A 26,849-nucleotide genomic window follows, 5' to 3' on the forward strand; every position below is an offset into this window, starting at 1 on the left:
CTGCAATACTTGTTCTACTGTTTTCTGCAAACAATCATCATCCACACTATACATCTAATCCTTTGTTACAGCAAGCCGGTGAGATTGACAACCTCACTGTTTCGTTGGGGCAAAGTACTTTGGTTGTGTTGTGCGGGTTCCACGTTGGCGCCGGAATCCCCGGTGTTGCGCCGCACTACATCTCGCCGCCATCAACCTTCAACGTGCTTCTTGGCTCCTCCCGGTTCGATAAACCTTGGTTTCTTTCCGAGGGAAAACTTGCTGCCGTGCGCATCATACCTTCCTCTTGGGGTTCCCAACGAACGTGTGAGTTACACGTCATCAAGCATATTTTCTGGCGCCGTTGCCGGGGAGATCAAGACACGCTGCAAGGGGAGTCTCCACAATCCAATCTCTTTACTTTGTTTTTGTCTTGCTTTATTTTATTTAGTTTCTTGTTTGCTGCATTATATCAAAACACAAAAAAATTAGTTGCTAGCTTTACTTTATTTACTGTCTTGCACTCTATATCAAAAACACAAAAAAATTAGTTACTTGCATTTACTTTATTTATCTTTAGTTTATTTCAACATGTTTCCTTTTAATTTTACTGCAAAATATATACCTGTGGGACAAGGGTCTATAATTGGAAGAGATAATATAGAAGAATTTTTCACCCATGTTAGTATGCATGAAGATCTTAAAGATATACCTCTTGCAAAAGCTGTCCCTACTTATGAAGATGCCTCTGTTTGTTTGGTACGCATGATGGAAGCTAGATTTATTAGTCTCAACCCCATGATACAACACATGTTTCTTACACTTTCTGATATGGAGCGGGGAGAGAATAGAGATTTTGTTCTAAAAGTCTTAGTGCGAGAATTTGAAGATATAGCTAAAGAAGCTAGAAAAGTTTTTATTAAGCATAAGAGGCTTGGCTTTTATACCGACTTTAAAAGAACACTTGAAAAAATGGATATGGATAGAATTAAGTATACTAATAATGTTAATGATGGTGGGGAGATTAAAGCACCAATACCATGTAAGCTCCTAGCGATGCACGAAGCTCTAGATGATAATTATGCTTGGCTTGTTCCCGAAAATTTGTTTGATGAGAGTAGCAAGCCCAAGACTAATGAAAAGGGAGCCGCTGAAACTTATGTATCTAGCATACAATGCATGGTTGAGAAAACTCCCAACACCCCTGGTTATGATGTTGATGCTTCATCTCTCGACAACACTTGATACACACTTTCTGCGCCTAGCTGAAAGACGTTAAAGAAAAGCGCTTATGGGAGACAACCCATGTTTTTACTACAGTACTTTATTTTATATTTGAGTCTTGGAAGTTGTTTACTGCTGTAGCAACCTCTCCTTATCTTAGTTTTGTGCATTGTTGTGCCAAGTAAATTCTTTGATAGTAAGGTTCATACTAGATTTGGATTACTGCGCAGTAACAGATTTTTTTGCTGTCACGAATTTCGACCTGCCTCTCTGTAGGTAGCTCAGAAAAATATGCCAATTTACGTGCGTGATCCTCAGATATGTACGCAACTTTCATTCAATTTGGGAATTTTTATTTGAGCAAGTCTGGTGCCATTTTAAAATTCGTCTTTACGAACTGTTCTGTTTTAACAGATTCTGCCTTTTATTTCGCATTGCCTCTTTTGCTATGTTGGATGAATTTCTTTGATCCATTAATGTCCAAGTAGCTTTATGCAATGTCCAGAAGTGTTAAGAATGATTATGTCACCTCTGAACATGTTAATTTTTATTATGCACTAACCCTCTAATGAGTTGTTTCGAGTTTGGTGTGGAGGAAGTTTTCAAGGATCAAGAGAGGGAAATGATGCAATATGATCAAGGAGAGTGAAAGCTCTAAGCTTGGGGATGCCCCGGTGGTTCACCCATGCATATTTTAAGAAGACTCAAGCGTCTAAGCTTGGGGATGCCCAAGGCATCCCCTTCTTCATCGACAACATTATCAGGTTCCTCCACTGAAACTATATTTTTATTCCATCACATCTTATGTACTTTGCTTGGAGCGTCGGTTTGTTTTTGTTTTTGTTTTTGTTTGAATAAATGGATCCTAGCATTCATTGTGTGGGAGAGAGACACGCTCCGCTGTTGCATATGGACAAATATGTCCTTAGGCTTTACTCATAGTATTCATGGGGAAGGTTGAATCTTCTTCGTTAAATTGTTATATGGTTGGGATCGGGAAATGCTACATGTAGTAATTCTAAAATGTCTTGAATAATTTGATACTTGGCAATTGTTGTGCTCATGTTTAAGCTCTTGCATCATATACTTTGCACCTATTAATGAAGAAATACATAGAGCTTGCTAAAATTTGGTTTGCATATTTGGTCTCTCTAAAAGTCTAGATAATTTCTAGTATTGAGTTTTGAACAACAAGGAAGACGGTGTAGAGTCTTATAATGTTTACAATATGTCTTTTATGTGAGTTTTGCTGCACCGGTTCATCCTTGTGTTTGTTTCAAATAACCTTGCTAGCCTAAACCTTGTATCGAGAGGGAATACTTCTCATGCATCCAAAATCCTTGAGCCAACCACTATGCCATTTGTGTCCACCATACCTACCTACTACATGGTATTTCTCCGCCATTCCAAAGTAAATTGCTTGAGTGCTATCTTTAAAATTTCCATCATTCGCCTTTGCAATATATAGCTCATGGGACAAAATAGCCTTAAAAACTATTGTGGTATTGAATATGTACTTATGCACTTTATCTCTTATTAAGTTGCTTGTTGTGCGATAACCATGTTTTCTGGGGACGCCATCAACTCTTTGTTGAATATCATGTGAGTTGCTATGCATGTCCGTCTTGTCTGAAGTAAGGGAGATTTACCACTCATTTAAATGGTTAGAGCATGCATATTGTTAGAGAAGAACATTGGGCCGCTAACTAAAGCCATGAATCATGGTGGAAGTTTCAGTTTTGGATAAATATCCTCAATCTCATATGAGAACATTAATTGTTGCTACATTCTTATGCATAAAAGAGGAGTCCATTATCTGGTGTCTATGTTGTCCCGGTATGGATGTCTAAGTTGAGAATAATCAAAAGCGAGAAATCCAAATGCGAGCTTTCTCCTTAGACCTTTGTACAGGTGTTGCGGTCAGAAACCCACCGGCGGGCAGCGACGGGCAACACCGTAGAGCCGGGAATCTCCCAGGACTGCGGCTGGCCCTGGTCCCTCCGAGCGACGGCCCGCAAAGCCTTCGGCACGCACGTCCGATGCTGATGCAGGGCGTGCCACCTGACCTATACCAGGTCGGGAAGGTGTTGGATGATGCCTCGCTTAGTTTCCTGCATGGCATACACGTAAACATTAAATACGAGCCTCGATCGGCTCTCAGGTTATCCTGTGAATCGGCTCAAGGAGCCGATCCACCCATGATGCGTACGAGGTGTACGATCAGATGGTGTTCCTGCTTGATCAAAACAAAGCTAAAACGACCTACTACGATTTGGGGTTTTCACCGCATAATCGGAACATCCTACTCGTGATTGGGCCTGGCGGCCACGCACGGTGTTCGTGAACCAACCCTAGATAAGGCCTAAAAACCAACACGAAGCTGATCCTCGGAACATCCTGTCTAGGGCTAGCAAACTACACCCTACGCGCCACTGGATCCTCCAACCCGTTTGTAAGGCCTAACTATGCAGATATTAAACTAATCCTTGAAGAACAAGGAGCAATCATAACGGATCGGATCTACTAAACAATGATCAAGCGGGGTGCCGCCCTTACACCCAAGATAGGTGTAAGGGCGGCTAGAATGCCTAAGGGTCGCACGACGATAGCATATGATACGAAGAACAATGCTAACCCTAAAACATCTATGATAACTACGTTGCTCGCCATCAAAAAGGCTTCAGTATGAGCAACGCACGGACGACGAATAAACGTGTGCTGCCTAGATCGCAAGATGCGATCTAGGCAGCATGATGCTTACCCGGAAGAAACCCTCGAGACGGGGGAGTTGGCGATGCGCCTGGTTTGTGTTTGTGGTGAACGTGATTGTTGTTTATTTCATAAACCCTAGATACATATTTATAGTCCGTAGACTTTCTAATCGTGGGAATAATCCCAACCGGGCACGAGCCCAAACTCTAACTAACCGACACGTATCCTACTATGTTACAGATACACGGACAAACTAGCCCAAACTTGGTATATAAGGCCGATTCATGTACTTCTTCTACGTATATTCTTCAAGCCCATCTTCAATCGCGGCCCACCTCTGATCCGGTCAAATTCTGGTGATAACACATGCCCCCCTGGTTTTGGAAATGACATTTCCAAAATCATTATGCTTTTCCTTCGTCGGGTCACGTCGTGGCAGAGTAAAACTGCCGCAGAATCTTTCATTATCTCACCTTGCCTCCTTGGCTTCTCTGCACGAATTGATAGTTTCGGCATCACGCCCTCGAGAACCGTCATGGCATTAAATCTCCACTACAACCCCTTTATTTATCTGTGCCGAACGGTTCGCCACTTCATCCCCCTGCTCTGTTCTGTCCACCAGCACCCAAAAAACCCTCTTCCCCTGTAGCAATGTCTTCCTCTTCTTCTACCTCCTCAAGCCTCTCCCTCCAATCTTCGCCGAAGAGCCAAAAGAAGACGACCTCCACTCCGGGGCGAACCCCATACCCTCCGACAAGGAGGAGAAAGAAGGAGTAGAGAAGAAAGAGGTCTCCTCCTCCGCCAGGTACCCGCCGACGAAGCGCTCCCGCATGTGGGCGGACAGCGAGGACGATGATGATGACGAGGAAGGAGAAGAAAAGGAGGAGGATGATTCCTCCTCTTCCGCTGGGTATCCGCCGGCGAAGCGCTTCCGCGCTTGGGCGGACAGCGAGGATGATGATGATGACGAGGAAGAAGAGGCTCCGGCCGAGGGCTGGGGCAGCAGCGACGAGGATTTCTCCGGCTGCCGCCGGCGAGGCTAGCGAGGATTAGCAATGTAGGATTAGTAGTCCCTGAGCAATCGGCTCTTATTTTGTTCTTCCTTTCTTGAGCAATCGGCTCTTCACTGTAAAAATCCTCTCTTATTAATGAAGAAGAAATTTCTCAGCTGATTTTGTCTTTTTACCAATTTTGCCGATTGCTAAGATAAGTTAACAAATCAAGAGCCGATGGTAATGCATCGCCATGGTCTCCTTCCGACGGGACTTATGATACAGGGTCAGCCGATGACACTCCAATCGGCTTTCAAAACAGAGTGCCTACCAAAACAGCTGCCCCCCGAGCCTCAGCTAAGGCGAGATAGGCGGTGAGGACCTACCGTTCAGACAAACGGACCCGAACTTGGGCGAATCCGAGCAAACATGCACCATCGATCCCCTTTTCTTCCGTTGAAAGCCGATATTGAAGGTGAAACATCAACGGCTTATCCGACAAAGGGTTGGAAGGCCATCCGTGTCTTGAACATGCAGTGGGTAGATCCTGCTCTCGAGTCGATGGCTATGCATCGGCTATGCTCCTTAGCTCTAAAGTCGATGTCCGTGCATCGGCTGTACATTGCGAGAAACCGCGTGAAATTTTTTGTTTACTGGCCGATTTTTCTATCGGCCCCCAATATTTCACTGCACATGTATCGCACATGTTCATCTGATTAGGTGCCCCCCGAGCCGATTCCGCCGGTATCTCGCGATATCGGCTCTGTGGTTAGCCAAGGCACTAAATGTGAACGTCGGCTCAGTTAGGAACAGTGTTGACTTCTTCCAGCTCATCAGCCGACGTAAACCCGTTGCCCGTTAGATCGACGTTGAACTCAGGCAGAACACATGGTGAGGATAATTTTGGCCGATTGCTAGAATCGGCCTCCATATTGATTGCATTGCTCAATGAAGGTTTTGCAATGTTCCTCCATAGATCCTTGGGGCCGATCACATGGATCGGCATCGCCACGTTTGTCCATAGATGTTGCTCTTGTTACACGGTCAGGCCGGTGGATAAAACCAGCCTAACCCCGTCCTTTGTCACGTCGATGCGCTCTCAGTCGTCCAAATTGATGCCTGAGAGTGGCTCTTGGCCTGATGTCTCCCAAACGTCCATGCCAGCCGTTGAAATCTCGGCTGAATCATCTGCGTGGACGACTTCTACTTCATCTCCATCCCACTGTATTAGGCATTGGTGCATCGTGGATGGAATGCAACAGTTGGCGTGGATCCAATCTCTGCCTAGTAGGACAGCATAGGTGCTCTTGATGTCGACAACAAAGAACGTCGTAGGGACGGTTTTCCTTCCTACGGTCAGATCCACGTTCAGAACACCTTGTGCGTCAGATGCTTGGCCGTTGAAATCGCTCAGTGTCACATTGGTCTTGATCAGATCCGAGCTAGAGCGTCCCAACCGACGTAGCATGGAGTATGGCATAATATTGATCGCCGCTCCGGTGTCTACCAACATCTTGTTAACGAGGCTGCCCATTGATGTAACCTCGCAAGTACAGGGCCTTCAGATGCCTGTAGCTTCTTTCTCGTGGCTTCTCAAAGATAACCGGCCGTGGGCCGCAGTCAAGTTGTGCCACAGGTGCTTCGTCTAATCCTGGAGCACTAAACTTTGTTGGAAGGATGAAGACCATGTTTGTGCCAGCCGATGTCTCATCATCGGCTTTCTTTTGTCTGGGGCGCCACTCTTTTCTTTGTGGCCGACCTTCTTCGTCCAGGGTTCGCTGGATTTTAGCGGCCAGATCAGGCCGCGCCTTCCTCAACGTGTGCAGGTATAACCTTTCAGCTTCCTCCAAACCACGTAGTCGCTGAACCCTTCGCTTTTGGGAACGGCTGAGTCCATCAGGGCACCACCTTGGCCGATGATACTTGTCTTCTTCTTCATCATCGTCCTCTAGTTCCTCGAGATCTTCTACCCGAGAGGACTCAGCGTGCTTGTTCCGAGGCGGGAGAGGCCCTAGACGTTTGAACACGGACACGTTAGCTGCATCCTTCTTCTTTTGTCTACACTCTGGACAATTGCCGATTGTAGGCAATCGGCTCATTCCTGAATCCCAGCAATGTCTGAAGAAGGGGCAGTCCCAGTGCCTATCCACCTCGTCTTTCTCTCTCGACTTTTCCTTGGCGTGGCGCTCATATCTCTCCTCGTCGCGATCATGCCGACGGTGCCTCCTGGCGTCCCTAGCCAGACGATCTTTTTCATCATCGTCGTTGTACCGCCGGCGTTGGTCATATTGACCCACATACTTGTTGAGGAGGTGGTCAGAGAGAGGTCGCTGATATCTTACGTTCCTCACCTCTCCCTCTATGATGTAGCGCTTGCCATCGTGACGGAGCCGATCGCGTGGAGCGGCTTCCTCTGTGTCCTTGCTATGAGAGCAGCTGCCCTCATCTCCGTCCTTACCAGAGTGGTGCCCCGGTCCTACCATGTTGATATTGCACGAGAATCCTGGCTGGCACCCTCCATGGTAAGTGCACTCCACCATGTTAACGGCGGGGAAGGGGTGCGTGTCGACCTTCATGGCGTATCGGCTGAAAATTAGCCGCCCTTGTTCTATCGCCATTTGGACTTGCCGACGCCACACCCTGCGAGTCGTTGGTGGCGTGGGTGAACGTGTTATGCCACTTGCGGTATGGCTTTCCGTTCAGCTCTTGCACCGTGGGGATCTTGTGGCCTTCGGGTAACTTTAGTCTGTTTCTCCTTGAGTAAGAGGTCGAAAATCTGCTCGGCTTTGGTTACGTCGAAGTCAAACCCTTTTGGAGGACCTTGTGGCTTAACCCACTTACGGGACACGGGGCTTGCCCTCGAGTCCATTCAGCCACTGCTACCTCTTGATCTCCCGCAAGCACCTTCATCTTCATCCGCCTCAACCAGGACCACCGCACGTTTGAATTTATCCCGGTAAACATCCGGGTGGCGGCTGTTCATATGCCGACAGCCTTCGCACCATGTGCGCCGGTGAAGGGTAGTCCGCTTGGGAGGCCACGTCCTTGATCGATGATGAGAGACCCACCACCGCCAACTCGACTGCTTCTTTTTCACTCACATGAACCGAATAACATCGGTTCCTAACGGTCCTGAAGCGCTGGACGTATTCTGACACTGTTTCCCCGCGCTTCTGTCGTACTTGTGCTAGATCGGCAATGCCAGCCTCGGAAGCCTCTGAGTGATACTGCACGTGGAACTGCTCTTCCAACTGCTTCCAAGTCCGGATTGAGTCTGGTGGCAGCGACGTGTACCACCCAAAAGCCGATCCTGTGAGGGACTGTGCGAAGAACCTCACGCGCAGCTCGTCTGATGCTGAGATCGTGCCCAGCTGTGCCAAATATCGGCTCACGTGCTCGATGGAGCTGGAACCATCTGATCCATTAAACTTGGTGAAATCAGGGAGCCGATATTTGGGTGGTAGCGGGATCAACTCGTACTCATTGGGGTACGGCTTGGAATAGCCGATTGTCCTCCTTTTCGGCATCATGCCGAACTGGTCTTTCGAGGGTCGTACAAATCTGATCCGCGGTGATGGCTGCGGGCGTCGAACTACGAAGATTCGCCGGGGTGGCATACTTAGCCAGCCATGCTTGCTTTTCCAGCTCCGAGCCAACTGCGGGAGCTGCGCTCCGGAGGTTTGTGGGAGTGGCATACTTAGCTAGCCACGTCTGTTTCTCAAGATCCGTTCCCGAAGTTCCTCCTCGCTGTTCGGAAGTCCCTGCTGTTGCGGCTCGGTTCGAGAGTGCCCGATTCATCGCGAGTCGGCACGTATGCGCACGTGTATCCGTGCAGGATCTCCTTAGGCGCCTCATGCAAGAATTGGTAGTCACTAGGATCACCACCGATCTTGTAGACGACGTATGCCGATGAACTCGGCACTTCTGGTGCTGCCAACGCGAACGGCAGCGGTGGACGAGACTGGAGTGGCATCTCTCCACGGTGAGTCCCCAGAGCTGGTCCTGACGGAGAATATTGATGGCTCATGATTTCCTGGATCACGCGCAGAGCGACACACTCCAAAGTGTTCACCAGGCTCTCAGAATGGCGGTGCAGCGAATGAGCCACCATGAAGTTAATCTCCGACGCGGCGACCTGGTGCATTCTTCCGACGGGGTGGACAGGTCCACTCCATCGAGCGCGCCTTCGGTGAGAACCCTTTCCACCCGATGCCGTGTGAGCTGGTTCTCGTGAAAAGAGCCGATGAGGTCGGCTTCGAGGACCGCTTTGATCTCGTCATGCTTCTTCTTGAGCTCCTCGGTCAGGTCCTCGTACTTGACTGGAGTGTCTTCCGCCATCTCAGACGTAGATGGCGATGCAATTGATGTCGAAGATGGTCCCACCGGGCGTGCCAGAATGTGTTGCGGTCAGAAACCCACCGGCGGGCAGCGACGGGCAACACCGTAGAGCCGGGAATCTCCCAGGACTGCGGCTGGCCCTGGTCCCTCCGAGCGACGGCCCGCAAAGCCTTCGGCACGCACGTCCGATGCTGATGCAAGGGCGTGCCACCTGACCTATACCTGGTCGGGAAGGTGTTGGATGATGCCTCGCTTAGTTTCTCGCATGGCATACACGTAAACATTAAATACGAGCCTCGATCGGCTCTCGGGTTATCTCGTGAATCGGCTCAAGGAGCCGATCCACCCATGATGCGTACGAGGTGTACGATCAGATGGTGGTCCTTCTTGATCAAAACAAAGCTAAAACGACCTACTACGATTTGGGGTTTTCACCGCATAATCGGAACATCCTACTCGTGATTGGGCCTGGCGGCCACGCACGGTGTTCGTGAACCAACCCTAGACAAGGCCTAAAAACCAACACGAAGCTGATCCTCGGAACATCCTGTCTAGGGCTAGCAAACTACACCCTACGCGCCACTGGATCCTCCAACCCGTTTGTAAGGCCTAACTATGCAGATATTAAACTAATCCTTGAAGAACAAGGAGCAATCATAACGCATCGGATCTACTAAACAATGATCAAGCGGGGTGCCGCCCTTACACCCAAGATAGGTGTAAGGGCGGCTAGAATGCCTAAGGGTCGCACGACGATAGCATATGATACGAAGAACAATGCTAACCCTAAAACATCTATGATAACTACGTTGCTCGCCATCAAAAAGGCTTCAGTACGAGCAACGCACGGACGACGAATAAACGTGTCTTGCCTAGATCGCAAGATGCGATCTAGGCAGCATGATGCTTACCCGGAAGAAACCCTCGAGACGGGGAGTTGGCGATGCGCCCGGTTTGTGTTTGTGGTGAACGTGATTGTTGTTTATTTCATAAACCCTAGATACATATATATAGTCCGTAGACTTTCTAATCGTGGGAATAATCCCAACCGGGCACGAGCCCAAACTCTAACTAACCGACACGTATCCTACTATGTTACAGATACACGGGCAAACTAGCCCAAACTTGGTATATAAGGCCGATTCATGTACTTCTTCTACGTATATTCTTCAAGCCCATCTTCAATCGCGGCCCACCTCTGATCCGGTCAAATTCTGGTGATAACAACAGGCGGCATAGAGGTACCCCTTTGTGACACTTGGTTAAAACATGTGTATTGCGATGATAATCCCGGTAATCCAAGCTAATTAGGACAAGGTGCGGGCACTATTAGTATACTATGCATGAGGCTTGCAACTTGTAAGATATAATTTACATGATACATATGCTTTATTACTACCGTTGACAAAATTGTTTCATGTTTTCAAAACCAAAGCTCTAGCACAAATATAGCAATCGGTGCTTTCCTCTTTGAAGGACCATTCTTTTACTTTTATGTTGAGTCAGTTCACCTATTTCTCTCCACCTCAAGAAGCAAACACTTGTGTGAACTGTGCATTGATTCCTACATACTTGCATATTGCACTTGTTATATTACTCTATATTGACAATTATCCATGAGATATACATGTTATAAGTTGAAAGCAACCGCTGAAACTTAATCTTCCTTTGTGTTGCTTCAATACCTTTACAATTATCCATGAGATATACATGTTATTGTTTTGATCGCTGCATTCATTACATATTCTTACAATAGTATGATCAAGGTTATGATGGCATGTCACTCCAGAAATTATCTTTGTTATCGTTTACCTGCTCGGGACGAGCAAGAACTAAGCTTGGGGATGCTGATACGTCTCCGACGTATCGATAATTTCTTATGTTCCATGCCACATTATTGATGATATCTACATGTTTTATACACATTATATGTCGTATTTATGCATTTTCCGGCACTAACCTATTAACGAGATGCCGAAGAGCCGATTCTTCGTTTTCTCGTTGTTTTTGGTTTCAGAAATCCTAGTAAAGAAATATTCTCGGAATTGGACGAAATCAACGCCCAGGGTCCTATTTTCACACGAAGCTTCCAGAAGACCGAGGGGGAAAGGAAGTGGGGCCACAAGGCGCCGCCACAGCAGGGCGGCGCGACCTAGGAGCTGGCCGCGCGGCCCTGGCGTGTGGGGCCCTCGTGTGGCCCCCCGCGTTGCCCTTCCGCCTACTTAAAGCCTCCGTGACGAAACCCCCGGTGCCGAGAGCCACGATACGGAAAACCTTGCCGAGACGCCGCCGCCGCCAATCCCATCTCGGGGGATTCGGAGATCGCCTCCGGCACCCTGCCGGAGAGGGGAATCATCTCCGGAGGACTCTTCACCGCCATGGTCGCCTCCGGAGTGATGAGTGAGTAGTTCACCCCTGGACTATGGGTCCATAGCGGTAGCTAGATGGTTGTCTTCTCCTCATTGTGCTTCATTGTCGGATCTTGTGAGCTGCCTAACATGATCAAGATCATCTATCTGTAATGCTATATGTTGTGTTTGTCGGGATCCGATGGATAGAGAATACTATGTTATGTTGATTATCAATCTATTACCTATGTGTTGTTTATGATCTTGCATGCTCTCCGTTATTAGTAGAGGCTCTGGCCAAGTAGGGAGTATTTATGCTCGATAGTGGGTTCATGCCTCCATTAAATGCGGGACGATGATGAGAAAGTTCTAAGGTTGTGGATGTGCTTGTTGCCACTAGGGATAAAACATTGATGCTATGTCTAAGGATGTAGTTATTGATTACATTACGCACCATACTTAATGCAATTGTACTGTTGTTTACAACTTAATACTGGAAGGGGTTCGGATGATAACTCTGAAGGTGGACTTTTTAGGTATAGATGCATGTCTGGATAGCGGTCTATGTACTTTGTCGTAATGCCCAATTAAATCTCACAATACTCATCATATCATGTATGTGCATGGTCATGCCCTCTCTATTTGTCAATTGCCCGACTGTAATTTGTTCACCCAACATGCTATTTATCTTATGGGAGAGACACCTCTAGTGAACTGTGGACCCCGGTCCATTCTTTTACATCGAATACAATCTACTGCAATACTTGTTCTACAGTTTTCTGCAAACAATCATCATCCACACTATACATCTAATCCTTTGTTACAGCAAGCCGGTGAGATTGACAACCTCACTGTTTCGTTGGGGCAAAGTACTTTGGTTGTGTTGTGCAGGTTTCACGTTGGCGCCGGAATCCCTGGTGTTGCGCCGCAATACATCCCGCCGCCATCAACCTTGAACGTGCTTCTTGGCTCCTCCTGGTTTGATAAACCTTGGTTTCTTTCTGAGGGAAAACTTGCTGCTGTGCGCATCATACCTTCCTCTTGGGGTTCCCAACGAACGTGTGAGTTACACGCCATCAAGCGCCTTCTACGAGAGCGCCACCAGATGCCCCCGCGCTTCCCGCGCCTCGTAGTCCATGCCATCGTCCTTGAGTCCCTCTAGGTGGGCCTCGATACTATGGCACCGAGCGTGATGCTCGGCCTCGAACCAGCACGCCCAGAGAGGCAAATCGACAACATACGCTAGGTCACGCCGCAGATCTGGCGGCAGGAAGGCCTGCCTGTGCAGGATCTCCTAGCGGTGAGCTGGTCCGCGGGTGGGGATAACGGGACATGAACCCTCGCCTGGTTTAGATGCCAGTCGTGATAAAGGTGGACATCTGGGCATGGCAAGGGAACCCCATATTCTCTGCCCAAACCTTTGCGCGCCTTCTCCGCCGCCACCCCTTGGCAGCGCCATCGTCTATGCCCTCGGTTGCCGTTGGCGCCAGCAATTCCCAGCAGGCGTGGTGGCTGGCGGTTGCCGGGCAGACTACGCAGTCGACGCATCTTGTTTGGCCGGAGGCTGCCTCTTTCGACGTCGTTGACTGTTCCCAATCGCAGCGCGCGTAGTCGGAGTTGTGCGTGCTGTCCTCATTGTCTTGTGTAAAAGAATAGCAAGTCAATAGAATTTTTCTACAAGATTGTCATCGAATCATCGTCGGACGAGGAGTCCGACGGTGAGACCGAGCTCTTGCTCGCCGCTGTATGCGCACGACCATTTTCTATTGCCGAAGCATAGAGGTGGGTCGTCGGTGAAGCACAAGGCCAACAAAAACCGAAATCAAGTCGGTGGGCACGCCGGCCTTATGTGAGACTATTTCCATCATACCAATCCGATTTACGACGCGAAGACATTCTGTCGCCGGTATCGAATGTCCAGGAAGTTGTTTCTGGATATTCTTCATGGCGTGAGGACATATGATGACTACTTCCGTGCCAAGCTCGATTTCACCGGCAAGGTTGGCTTCTCCTCGTACCAAAAATGTTCGACTGCCATTCACCAGCTTGCATATGGAATACCTGGTTATCTTGTTGACGAGTACATGCGCATGAGCGAGTTCACATGTATTGAGGCCATGTACAGGTTTTGCAACGCTGTTATTGGCGGTGTTTTGCAAACTTTATTTGAGAGAGCTAACCACCGAAGACACTGCCCGCCTCTTGTCTATCAACGAAGAGAGGGGCAGCTTCTTGAGACTAATTCTTGCATAAGCATAATTCATTCCGGAATCAAACCACCCATGATCACCTTCAAGCTGATTTAGTTGAGCACATGTGGATGCATGTAGGAAACCAACCTGGATAGTTTGTGATATGGATATCCAGGCCTGGTAATTGTTTCCCGATCTTTCACGATGCACCTTGATGATCCATAGGACCGATAGATCTTGAACTCCCTTGACAGATTCAACAATACTCAAGCACATATGATTACTCTTGACAACTCAAGAACTCACACATCTTTATTGGATAACTAGACGTACGTCCGAGACGCCATCATGGAGCCAACCCCACAGGGATGGTGATAACTGGAACCCAAGGTTCTACATGATCTGAATCAAAACTAGACTACCCTAAACCCTAGCCGCACCTCCACCTTATATGAGGGGTGGGGTGGTCGGCCAGCCCTTATTGGGCCTAACCTAATTCGACTTGGACAGGCCCAAGTCAAATAGACTCTATTAAAACCCTAATTTGGCCCACCACATGACCTGGCTACATTATTTCCTAATAACAATGCTACGATACAATAATAATGGTACAACCTTAGACTTAATCCTCGTATCAATGGCTGTCCTAGTGTACCAGGCCTGGATATCCATATCAGTTTGTTTCGATATTCAATTTAGTTATCTTATTCGTATAATTATGTGGTGTGATTGTGAACTGTTCTTGTTTGAATAATATTTACTTTTCTATAATTTAAATTTCCTTGTTATTTGAAAGACAATGACCAACTGGCCAGATCTAGGCAAAGCCAGCTCGGATCGAATGGGTCACGCTGCTGGGCGCGATGTCTAGGTCGGCCGGACCGCGGGACGCATCCTCCGCGGGCCGATCCAAACGGATAAAAATGGATCTGATAAAAATAAACCATCTGGGTTGGTAACCGGCTCCTCTAACTTTAAGAAGCAAATTTAGTGAAAAAAATGAAGTAAAGTCAAAGCATCTTAAGCATTTGTACCATATTATGTGATGTTAATAATTACTGTAGAAATTAAATTTCGAACTAAATTTTATTACACCATAATTTTGTCTATATATAGTTACTCTAAATGCAAAACATAAATTTGTATTTTGTAAACCAATTCAAATCATTTTGGCCTTAATCCTAAAATTTTGAAGAAGGAAAGTCAGGCTACTGTAACATAGCTGACTTTACTCCTCAATGTGAGAGGATCCCGTCCCCAGAGTTGGCCGGCTGGAGATGCCCTAAAACTGAGAGATTTTTGTTCAAAAAGCGGGCATTACGAGCAGAGGTAATTGCGCATACCAGTAACATTTGGGGAGTTTGTTGCACAGACCAGCGACTTAAAAATTTAGTTGCACATACCAGTAACTTGTGGAGCAGCTCGTTGCAAACAGTTCCAATGACCACTTATTCACTTAACAAGGTATACGCTAGCATTTTGTAACAATGTTTTTAGAGCGTCGCGTCCTCCAAATTGTCCCCCAAAGGGTTTTGAGGCGTGTCGGACAAAAAGACGGTCCCAGTCATGTCCCACAAACCCGTTTTTTGTGCGGCGCGGTCCGATACGGTGTCCGGCGCCCCGAGTCCATCCCCGCCCCACAGGGGACGCTACGGGCACGCCGGACACAACGAAAAGCGATGCGGGGAGTGGTGGACCGACGCGTCAACGGCACATTCAAGTTTGGACCTAACCATCACCTACCTCGCGGCGGAAATTTCCGCGCGTAGTGACACACGACCAAAGCATCGCAGCTTTGCCTTAATGGCAACGGAGGGGTAGGAGAGAAGTCTCGTCGGTGCTGAGCAGGCTCCACGCATCGCCGGCGTTCGCACGCCACTGCGCGTTCCCGCGCTTTCTTCCCGTAGCTTCTCGCCTCTTCCTGCGCTTTCTTCTCGACGCCGGCGTCTATAAAAGCCCCCCCCCCCGGTTCAATGGCAGCCACCATAGCCGCCGGCACCCCTTTCTCGCCACAAGCACATTCCTTGTCGTTCAAACAGCTGCGCAATGATGAACCGCCCCGGCGATGGCTAGTTCCCTCCACCGCCGTCTCGTCCACCACCACCTCCACCACCGGATTCGCGGTTCGGCATCGACGCCGCCGCCTAGGAAGAGTCGAGGCGGCGCCGGGCGGAGCTTCGGCGTGTAGAGCGGCGGCGGCGGGAGGCGATCGAGCAGGAGGCCCGTCAGCAGCGTGAGGAGGCGGCGGCGGCGTCAACAACGGGGGACCACGCAGCTGAGGAGAACGCGGCGTGGGAGGAGGAGGCGCTGGCGGACACCATTGCGGCGCAACATGATCACATGGCGGAGCTTTTGCCGATGGATCAGAGGGCAGCAGGGTACGAACACCGAAGTGGTGTCGACAGCGGTTGGGCACCGGGACATGAACCTAGCAATGGTCGTGGGTGGCACAGAGCATGAGGAAGGAGACGACCTCCTTAATTTCTGTTTTTTTTTTTGTAAAATATATTTAGTTTATTTAGCTGGGTTGACATGTCGAACATAGTCCACCTTAGCAAAATTAGCCCTGAAAAATAGGTCCCACTGGTCAGAAATGCTGCCAATTTGTGTTCAATTTAATATTAGTGTTTTTTGTAATAAAAACTAAATTATGGTGAAATTTTGTCCTGCTAACATAAAGTGATGGTTTTATTTAAGGCACACGGTGACCACCAGGTAGGCTTGTGAAATCAAGTGACATACGGCTGTTAAAATGTGAAATCAAGTCATTAGAGCTATCTGGAACGAATTACTTTTGGAGTCGCTGGTCCGTGCAACGAATGTTTTGAGTCGCTGGTCTGTGCAAAATTCTCTCCAAGACCCGCTGGTATGTGCAATTTCCTCTTACGAGCAGCATGTTGTGCCCAATCACATCCTCCATTTGTGTCTCTGCATTGAACTGGTGCACCATCTTGTCCTTTGCTGCCATCGATGCCCGGTAATTGATTACCGCGATGCCTTTGGAAAAGCGACGCGCCGGACGTTGTGCTCCCAAGTCCCTACCACCACTGTGTGCATTTCCGTGCCTCCCTTCTTCCCTCCATCTCCTTCCAAATTTGAAATGCAGAGGACGAACTGAAAGCAGGATTCCGAGTCCAATCAAAGTACCAAAGCAGTACTCCACATTACCCCCATTTGACATTTCACCATCATATGTACACGCACCCATGTGAGGTCATGTCCTAGGCACCTTTCTCCTTTTCTACACGCACCATAAACCACTTAAAAAGCCTCACATTGTACACCTGGAAAACCACAAACTGGCTTTGCTCACGGAAGATTGGAGCAAGATGGGAAGGACCGAGGGAGAAGAAGAATCAAAGAACTCTGAGCTGGAGTTCTCGAGTCTATGGTCTACCGAGCAATGCCGTAGAACAACACAAAGAGATCGTGTTTCACTTCACTTCACTTCGCTCGATCGATCTTTTCACGACGAGCTTGCCTACTGCACTGGCGCTTGTAGTGTCAGGACGATCGGGCTAACGACGGCATGCCGGCCGTCGCTCCACGTCAGCGCCCCGCTCCTCACCTGCGAGCTCCCGGGCTCCATCTTCTTCGCCTGCGCCGGCATCGCGGCCTCAACGTGCACCGTGAAGCTCAGCTTCTGCCCGTCGCGCCGGAACACCAGCTGCTTGGGCTGCACCGTCACGGTGCTCCCCTCGGGCGCCCTGATGGCCGCGCGGTACACCGACCTGCCGCCGCCGACGTTGGTCACCGTCCGGATGAAGTGCGTCTTCATCGTCTGATTGGTGCCATCCGCGACGAACGTGGCCGACAGAGACGGGTAGTTCAGGTTGCCGGCGTGGCCGGCGCGGCGCGCGCCGCGGCAGTCGGCCTGGCGCCGCGTGATGGCCCGGATGTTCTGCTCCGTGTAGTTCAGCTTGCAGAGGAAGTTGACGTAGTCCGCGGGGCCGATGTCGTAGACGAGACCAGGGTCCATGGCGCGCATCGGGTCGACGTGCCCGGCGCCGAAGTCGAACACGTCGGCCACCGCGCCGGTGGACTCGTCGATCATCGTGCCGTTGCTGTTGTCCTTGACGTAGGCCGTGGTCATGAGCGCCGACTTGATCGCCGCGGGGCTCCAGGCTGGGTGCGCGGCCTTGAGCAGCGCGGCCAGGCCGGAGATGTGCGGGCAAGCCATGGAGGTGCCCGAGAGGATGTTGAATTCCGTGCGGCGGCCGTCGGAGGGAATGCCGGCCGGGCCAACGCCGCTGGGCCATGCGGCGAGGATGTTCAGACCGGGGGCTACCAGGTCCGGTTTGAGGATCTCTGGAGACTGCGGGTTCGGGCCACGCGCCGAGAACGCCGCCACCATCGGCGCCGGGTGCACGCCGAGGTGAGTCCCTTCGAAGAGGATGGTGCCCGTGGCCGGCTTCTGCGGAGTGGACGACGCAATGTACTTCCGGAGCTTCTCGCCGGAGGCGGCCCCGACGGCTGTGGCGGGGAGCACGTGGCAGTCAGCCACTAGGCCCTCGCCGTCGAATGCGCCGTTGGCAAGCACCATCCCGACGGCGCCCGCGCGGTGGACCACGTCGCCCTTGGCTGCGCGCGAGTTCACGCCGCGGTCGCAAACCACGATCTTCCCGCGCACGGCCGCCTGGTCGAGTGAACCGTCGAGGCACATCGACGCCGAGTAGCCGTCCGCGGCAGAGGGTGTTGTAGCCCCAGCGTAGACCAGCTCGTACATCTTGCCGGACTGGAGTACGGGCCCGCCGTAGACGCTGACGCCGTCGAGCACCTGGCCGTTGCCGAGGCGCACGTTGGCCGGGAAGGCGCGGTCCATGGACCCAGCGCCGACGGTGGTCATCCAGGGCGCCACATTGGTGACGGTGAGCCCGCCGGGGCCGCCATTGCCGGCGGAAGCGGAGACGACGATCCCGGCCTCGGTGGCGCCGAAGGCCCCGATGGCGATGGCGTCGAGGTAGTATGGCACGACGACGCCGCCGACGCTGAGGGAGACGACGTCGACGCCGTCGGCGACGGCGGCGTCGAAGGCGGCGAGGATGTCGGAGTCGAAGCAGCCGCCGACCCAGCACACCTTGTATGCGGCGAGGCGCGCCTTGGGGGCCATCCCGGAGGCGACGCCGCGCGCGTAGCCGAGGGTGGAGGCCGGGAACACGTACCGCCCCGCGGCGATGGAGGCCGTGTGCGTCCCGTGCCCGTCGTTGTCGAGCGGGGACCTGATCTCGGCGCTCTCGTTCATCCGGCCGGAGGTGGTCTCGTAGCCCGCGGAGAAGAAGCGGGCGCCGACGAGCTTGCGGTTGCAGGAGCTGGGCGGGAACCCGGGGCCCGAGGCGCACACGCCGCGCCATTTCGGCGGGACCGGGCCGAGGCCCCGGTCGCTGAAGCTGCGGTGCGTGGGCGAGATGCCGGTGTCGATGATGGCGATGACGAGGTCGGACCCGAAGTCGGAGTCCGCGAGGATGGCTGAGGGTGGGGAGGAGAGCATCCCGAGGAACCGCGGGGAGCGCGTGGTGGCGAGGTTGCGGACGCGCTCCGGCACCACGGCCGCGACGCCGCGAGCGGTCGCTAGGGACGCCGCGGCGGACGGCGACATACGCGCGGAGAAGCCGTGGAGCGCGGCGGAGTAGGTGTGGATGAGCGGGCCGCCCTCCGGCCAGTCCCCGCCCCCGGACGCCGCCAGCACCGCCGACTCGTACCAATGCGCGTGCGTCGGGAAAGCCGACGGCTTTGCGTCGGCATCCATCCGCACGATGTACGTCCTCGCCCCTCCTGCATCCTCGGCCCCGCGGCCGCCGGAGACGCCCACGACGACAGCGAGAAGGAGAAGCAGCAGCCGGAGTGCCTGCATTGCGTGGCGGCGGATCGGGGCAAGAAAATGGATTTGGGATTGGGGAATGGGGATAGGGAGTGAAGTGGAGCAGCGAAGGGAAGGGGAAAGCACAAAGCGAGGGCAGGGTAAAGACGACACCGTGGTGTAGTGCAACAGAGAGGTAATGCCTGGTCTTGATCGTCTGCTCCGGGGTGGCCGTGCCATTTCCTTCCCGGAGGGGTGTGGCCCTAGCTCACTGGAGTGGAGTCATCGTCCAGAGACGCGTCGGCACGGATGGATATGGGCCGATCCCCATCCCCTGTGGGTCAGCACTCGTTTGGACCCTAGATTAGTTGCTTGTTGCTCCCGTTGTTCGTATTCTCTCCCAAAAAATCTCACGGTATGATTGCTGCACCCCCATGGAGCTCTCACAGCGCTTTGGATTTTCGGCCGTCCGATCGAGCTGACGTGGCGCGATCTCGGCCGTCGTTCCGTCCAGGGCGCTGAGGCCCTCCCACAGACCCACTTTTTATCCATGGGTCCTGAAAAGCCCAATAGGCCCGACGTCGCTAGCGCTCCACCAATCGCCCTCCCCCAATCCCCGCAGCCGCCACCAGCGCCTTCCCCAGTCCCCGTACCCGTCGCCGTCCGCCGTCGGCCCCGCTCGTGCTGCTGCCACGAGATGCGGCATTGCCGGGAAGAGCCCTCCCTCGCCGCCCTTCACGCCTATCCCCACTGCTCGTGATGGGAATTGAGACCAACCCTATCCCCTCCCCATTCATCTGATTCTCCTCCCCAAATCGCTGGTCTCCCTCGTCCAGAACTCGGTCTGGATTCTCGAACGAGCGCGAGAGGAGGAGGCCGCCGCTGCTGTCACGGCCACCAGCCACCTCAGCACGCAAGCAGCAGCAGCAGCAGCAGCAGCGCGCCATGGCCTTCCGGCGGCTGACACGGGAGAGAGAGGAGGCGGCGTAGGAAGGGGGAGCTGGTGGAGGAGGTGGAGTGGCGGCGGTAGGAAGATATGGCCTGGAAGATCTCCTAGAAGCCCCTCTCCATCATCCTCTGGCTTGAGGCCGCCAAGGTTGTCCTCGACCAGCACGAGTCTAGCAAGGGTACCCGCTGCCTCCTCCCTAATTTATCTGGTCTTGATTCGCCTCTTCCTCTTCCTCTTCCACTTCCTATAACTACTCATCCTTTTCGTGTAGTTGCTTTTGTATCTATGCATAAAAGGTGTTTGAGGAAAATCCAAATAGGATGTAGACATGCCCAACGAGTCACAACACCCTACATGTTTCTATATGTTTTTTTAGTTTGAAAATTTGGTGTTGAATACTTGGTTCTGTTGCGTGTCGTACCCTCATCGGATCTGTAATTGAAGTTTTGATTAGAGGCATGACCAATTTTATTTTGAAGCCTGGATGTCGATTGGCCTTCTTGCACTCACTATGTCATCTACTTATTTGTTGAGTAGTGTCATATTAACCATGCATACCATAGCGCTTTATCAACTGATTATCATTCCAGAAGGTTTTCTTTCTGTTCTCTCGGGTTATGACATAATGTTTTACAAGTTGGTTATCAGTGCAAAAGACGGTGCTGCGTGCTTTGTATGCTATGTTCTCTAATTTTATTTGCAAGCTTTCACTAATGAGATGTATGAGTAAATTCCTAGGAAAGTAATATGTATTAAATTGTTTGCGACACCCATCGTACAATATTTCTTTGATTGGAAGACCACACACAGGTCTCTTGGCAATGTGAGCTAATTTCAGTGTCATGCTGATGAAGAGTGGGGCTGTTGTGTTGATCAAGAGTAGGGCCAGCAGGTTGTTTAGGATTCTGGCAAATTTAATATCAAGACCATCTCGTTTTTGTGTGTGCGGAATTTTGGGTGGAAGAAGCATATGTTTGTCCGAGCTTGATGCTCATTCGATCTTTATATATGGTATATCCCTTTGTTGAGAACCTGCTTGATTTCTTCCTTTATATATCTTGTGTTGCTTCACAGAAAAAATAAAGACTAGACTAAATTGTTGAGTTGGTTAATATGTAGGAAAACTTGGCTCATGGAATATTTATTTGGAAATATGTCTTTGGTTTATATCAGTTTAGCTTTGCCTTTTTGGGTGATTGCTGATGGCTGTTAGACTTACATCGAAAATGCTGCACAAAACCTTGATGACACAATAACTAATTCTTTTATTCAGAACGGTAGAAGATCTTGGTTATATGATTTTGAAGTGGTAAAACCCCCAACCAAAAGATGCTACAGTGACAAGACGATTGATGTTTTGTCTCACTTGCTGCTGATTTTTGCAGTTTGGATAAGGATGTGAGTGAGAAAAGTCACAAGAAGAGAATTTCTAGGAGCATGGCGACTATGACCAAAAGGATGATTTTTCTGCAGACTGCATATTTTATGAAATGCAGGCATGAGGCTTCTCTTATTTTCTTTTGTTCATGTCTTTCTATGCATCTTATTCACCATGGTTATTGTATATGCAAGTGGTAGGTGCCAGGTTTTACCAGTAGTCATAATTCGTGTCATAATTCGTGTGGAAGCGCGAGCGCATCCAGTAGCAACGAGGTCGACATCCTGGTCCTTTGCAAGTACGACTGCGGCATGCCATACCCTGCAGACAGATCTGGCAGCAATGGCAGCCGGCATTGGTGAGGACACGAAGCCCTTTGATAATCAAGTTGCCTGCATTATCGGAGTCTGGCTTTATTATCCATTTGATTTCATTCTCACAGCAATGCATACATCTCCGCTGCTCATCTTTGGTTGTATCCCATCTGAAATATTTTGTTTTTCTATGTATCTGCAGTACTCCATATATTATGTTCTCCTGATCTCAAATATGACTTTTGTTTACTTGAGCTTATTAGTGTGAGCACCAGTGCATGTACGCAACATGTAAGCAAGGAGAGGAGATGAGAGGAGGACTAGAAAATGCCAATTCAATCACATATTTTATTTCACACGGTTAGCTTTTCTATAGTTTCAACTTTCCAATTTTGTGCATATATCTGCTAGCGCACCCAGTTAGTTAAGAGTGAATTCCCAATTCAGTATAGCATGTGTTTTGAATTTCACTGATATTTGTAAGATAGTGTTCTTTTAATCAATGTATGATCGAGAGCAAATAGGAAGAGTAACCACACAGAGCTCCATATTGCGTAACTGATTGGAAAGAAAATATCGAGTCCTCCATAATCTGAATCTTTTCTTTCAAATACCATGTGTTTTCAATTTTACTAATGTTTATAAAATACTATTTTCAAAATGCATGCTCGTGATATGGTGCAGTAATTAGGGTTATTAAGTTACCCGTGTGATATAATTCTTCTTCATGGTAAGGGGTAACTACTCTAATGCTATTTGAATAGTCAGCTTGGCTATTACAAAGAGACACGAATGATTTTTCTAAATGCTAATGCCGTATTGCTCCTTGAAGTGAAGATTTTAAACACACATTTGCCTAACTACTCTGCACTAGATATTAGTAGTGTACCTTTCTGATAGTATCCCGCTCGATACTCTCTGAACTCATACAACTATATTTTTATAAGGTGTGATCCTGTGACAGATTTACCTGGAACTAGCACCTCACGCTTAGTTAGAAGAAATATATAATCATATTTTTTGTCATAGGAAACACCTCATGCTTCGCTATAAGAAATATGTAATCATGTTGTTTTGTAATACCATTAGAAAAACTCTTGATGTAACTTCTACCGAACCACTTTTAGAGACTGCATTGTATGGATTCTTAGGATCTCAGAGGCAAATATGTTTGTATATTTCTGTCACTTTTGTACTTACAGGAAGCTTGATTTTTTTCTTATTTTTGTTCTATAAATTATCCCCGTGCTTACCTTAGATAAAGTAAAAAAAATTATAGTAGGACCAGTTAAATTAGTTAAAATAGCGTGCTTACCTTAGATAAAGTAAAAAAAATTATAGTAGGACCAGTTAAATTAGTTAAAATAGCATGTGTGATTTTACTTCACTACTTATTTCATAATTTGTTGCAGTATTACTAAAACTCAATTTGTTCACTGCCATACTGGAATCTGAACCAGTAACTCCATATTCGTTGTATGGTACAAAATGTTCTCATGATTGATGAATTTTAGTTGCATATGGCTTGCCAATTACATATAGCTATTCATTGCTCCACGTTGCCACCCCTCCCACCGTCGACCGTGTCCAGCCGACCACCGTTTCTCTTACTGTGTGCTGGCGCCTCACCACGATTTTGCCTTTTTTCCCATCCATTTCATCCAGGAGGAAGTAGAGGAAGGGTCGAGCGTTGCCGGCAACACACCAAGATGAAAGCATGCGGGGTGCAACGGCTCCAGGGCGATAGGCACGTAGAGGGCGAGCGTGGCTGTGAGCCATGCGATAATCTCCCAGGTTGACCATGCATCAAGTTCGTAGAAATGACGGTTGAGATGACACTGCAAGCTGATGGTTGTCTGTTTCCGGAAGTAATGAAGTCAGTACCTTACTTTCTCTTCACAGGCCGACGGATTTAAAGCTTACATCTAAAAACAGTTTCTGACAGTTTCTGAAATTGTCAAGTGTATTGAAGAAAAGTTTCAAGTGCAGACTGAGATACTAAAATTATTTGCAGTTCAAGGTCTATTCTCGACAGAAAAGTTTCAAGTAGAGACTGGATACAAGGTTGTTTAGGTAACCGAGTAAACCACATCAGAAATTGCAGTTTACATAATGAGAATAAAGTTTATAGCGTAAGTCTTGAATTAGTTTGATCTTTTCTGCAATATTCTTAAACACTTTTTCCTCTTACGGACCATTGCTCCTCTAACTATAAGTGGTGCGTTCTTACTGTGCTACTTTATGTGTGTCTTAAAAAATAGATTGTTGTAGCTTCATATGTATGAGAGAAACAGTGAATCCATTCGTCCATATATTGTTTTTCGATAATGATTTGTCCATATATGAGCTTGATATATAGGGCTCTAGGACCAGCCATGCTTTCTTCGTTTATATGGAGAAAACATGCTCATTTTAGCTATTGCCAGGCTGTTGGTGTATTGCGTCGTCTAGGCTGTAGGTGTATTGCGTTGTCTTTTGTCTTTGAACCGTGCTATTTTTCAGTTAACTTTGTCCATGCAACATCATGTTAAATAAAACTTCCTGTACTATTTTGCTGCATCCACATTGTAGTTAAGTTGTCAGATTGGTGAATCTGAAGCACCATATTTAGGTCATGAATTCGAAATTTTTCTTGTTTCTATGCCTGTTCTTTTTATTTCTGGTCAAGTGGTCATTTGAAAAAGATTTTTATAAGCTCAGGCTTCTTCAAAACGGAAATTTGCTCAACCAATGTCTGAATAACATAATTGATTTCTTTTTTAATAACAATTCAAATTTTGGGCGGATTGTCCTATTTAATAAAACCTCACTACCATAAAGCTTTCATGTGCAGCAATTGCTTATGAATCACACCATTTTTTTACCTTTGTGCAGCGGTTCTCTAGCTTTCAACCAGGCTTCGGCCTTGTCCTACAAAAAGTGAGAAAATAGGAATTGCAGACTGGGGAGGATGAACTAGCATCTTATGTATGCTCAAGATCTAGGATGCGGCTCAAGATCCAGGTATATGAGTTCCTTCTCTCAACAATAGGAAACTTACAACTATTAGCTTCTCTTGGCCAAACTACGATCCATGAAGTTCTGAATACAACTCTTCTCAGTATTGATGGAACAACTCAGGGACTAAGGTGTTCAAGCATATGCTTAGTAAAACATCTTCAAAAGATAAAAATATATTTAGTTGTTCCGATTATCACTGAGGGTATCGTTAATCCGCACAAAATTCGATTTACCTATTTTGTTTACACTGGATGTATAGATTTTGTTAAACTTCATTACTTCCTTTGTCGGTACTGGAATGAAAACAACGACCTTATCTTGTGATGGGTTCATATGCAAGGCCTAATGATCAGCTTTGGTTGGACTGTAACTTGAACATCCACAATAAGGCGAACAGCAATTTTCAGCTTTCGCAGAAGTCCTAAAAGCTGATGAGTCACAGCTTTGTCTTATTTTCCTGAAATGTAATAGTAGGCATACCTTAAAAACCTTAAAGGAGAAAACTATACATGTTAGGTCTGAAAAATTCAGATTGAATCTTCTGTGACGTTGACAAAAATATCCTTGGTACTCAATGGTTTGTGTCCTTGAAGGAGCAGCTTCAGCGTCCTAGACTAACTACAAGCCGCTGTCAAGCCTCATGTATCTAAGTATAGCAATTTTAATCCTATTACCCTTTACCTGCCATATGAAGTGTCTTTTCCTGTGAAAATAATTGTGTGAGTAAAACATCATTATTTGTCTTCCTTTCCTTGTGTAGAATAGTTTGTTGTCAGCCATTTATTTTATCCACCCAAAACTGCATTATGCCGCTCTGAAGTATCCAATGCTATCGCATGATTATTTTGTTGTTACCCAGGAGCAGTTCACATGGAAGTTGTTGAGATTGTAACCACGGTCGGATTATAAGATGATGAAAGATTATAGTTATGACGAGCTTTTGTAAGAAGAAGCAATCTACGGACTAACTTTTCAGGCAACCAATTGGGAAGGAAAGGAAGAATAGAGCGCTTATTAGCAAGAAGAACTTGAAGATTAAAGAGCTTAGAAAACCCTAGAATGATTCCATAGTAGATGTCTCAGCAGCGAATGACAAGGTGTGCTAAATAGCTTTATTTTTTTGCGGGGGAAATAGCTTTAAAAGGTTACACCATTGGATCCTCTCAGCTGGATAATAATACTAACTCCAGTCTTTGGGAAAATAAGAAAGGTAGAACACACCTTGACCTTTACCAACTGGCTTTCATAAATAATAATCAACAGGTCTGCTACATCTTGGCGGTCGCACTTGTGCATCTCGGTGCGCCTACCCATACCTAATACCCGGTTAGTATATGCCTTCCTGGTAGTATATGTATGCTTGTACGTGCTTATATGACACTGGGTATATCTATTTCCTTCCATGCCTCTGCCACCTATGTTTGTTGTTGTGATGTAGTCCCCTATATCTTCCTTGCTGCGAATTATAGACTACATGTTCATCTAGACATGTCATAGTGCTGGACCGATTAACTCTGAAACACCTCGTGTATGAAGACCTTGTGAATGTAGGAGCTATGTCTACGAAGACCTAAGCAGTTGTTAGTATGTGTAATATATTTCCTTGTGTTGTCTGTGTGCTTGGCA

The 26,849-nt window shown here is 48.4% G+C and overlaps 1 protein-coding gene and 1 long non-coding RNA gene across 7 annotated transcripts; one reads left to right on the plus strand and one right to left on the minus strand.

Moving 5' to 3' along the window:
- Positions 1-17,266: 17,266 nt before the first annotated feature.
- On the minus strand, positions 17,267-19,636 carry LOC124651881 (subtilisin-like protease SBT1.5). Its single transcript, XM_047190903.1, has one exon. The coding sequence runs from the start codon at positions 19,634-19,636 to the stop codon at positions 17,267-17,269; it is 2,370 nt and encodes a 789-aa protein (XP_047046859.1).
- Positions 19,637-20,274: 638 nt separating this feature from the next.
- Positions 20,275-26,534, plus strand: LOC124677662. 6 transcript variants are annotated; one of them, XR_006994207.1, is made up of 5 exons: positions 20,275-20,709; positions 21,917-22,267; positions 22,487-22,583; positions 23,889-24,355; positions 25,098-26,534. It is a non-coding gene; the product is annotated as an uncharacterized LOC124677662 (long non-coding RNA). The 6 variants fall into 6 exon arrangements; XR_006994227.1 differs by having other exon boundaries at positions 22,479-22,583; positions 23,889-24,296; positions 25,098-26,533; XR_006994187.1 differs by having other exon boundaries at positions 23,889-24,296; positions 25,098-26,533.
- The last annotated feature ends 315 nt before the right edge of the window (positions 26,535-26,849 follow it).

Source organism: Lolium rigidum, chromosome 1 (assembly GCF_022539505.1).
Source record: "Lolium rigidum isolate FL_2022 chromosome 1, APGP_CSIRO_Lrig_0.1, whole genome shotgun sequence".
Lineage (NCBI taxonomy): Eukaryota > Viridiplantae > Streptophyta > Magnoliopsida > Poales > Poaceae > Lolium > Lolium rigidum.

Coding starts and splice junctions, on each gene's coding strand:
- LOC124651881 (XM_047190903.1), bottom strand. CDS start 19,636: ATGCAGGCACTCCGGCTGCTGCTTCTCCTTCTCGCTGTCGTCGTGGGC.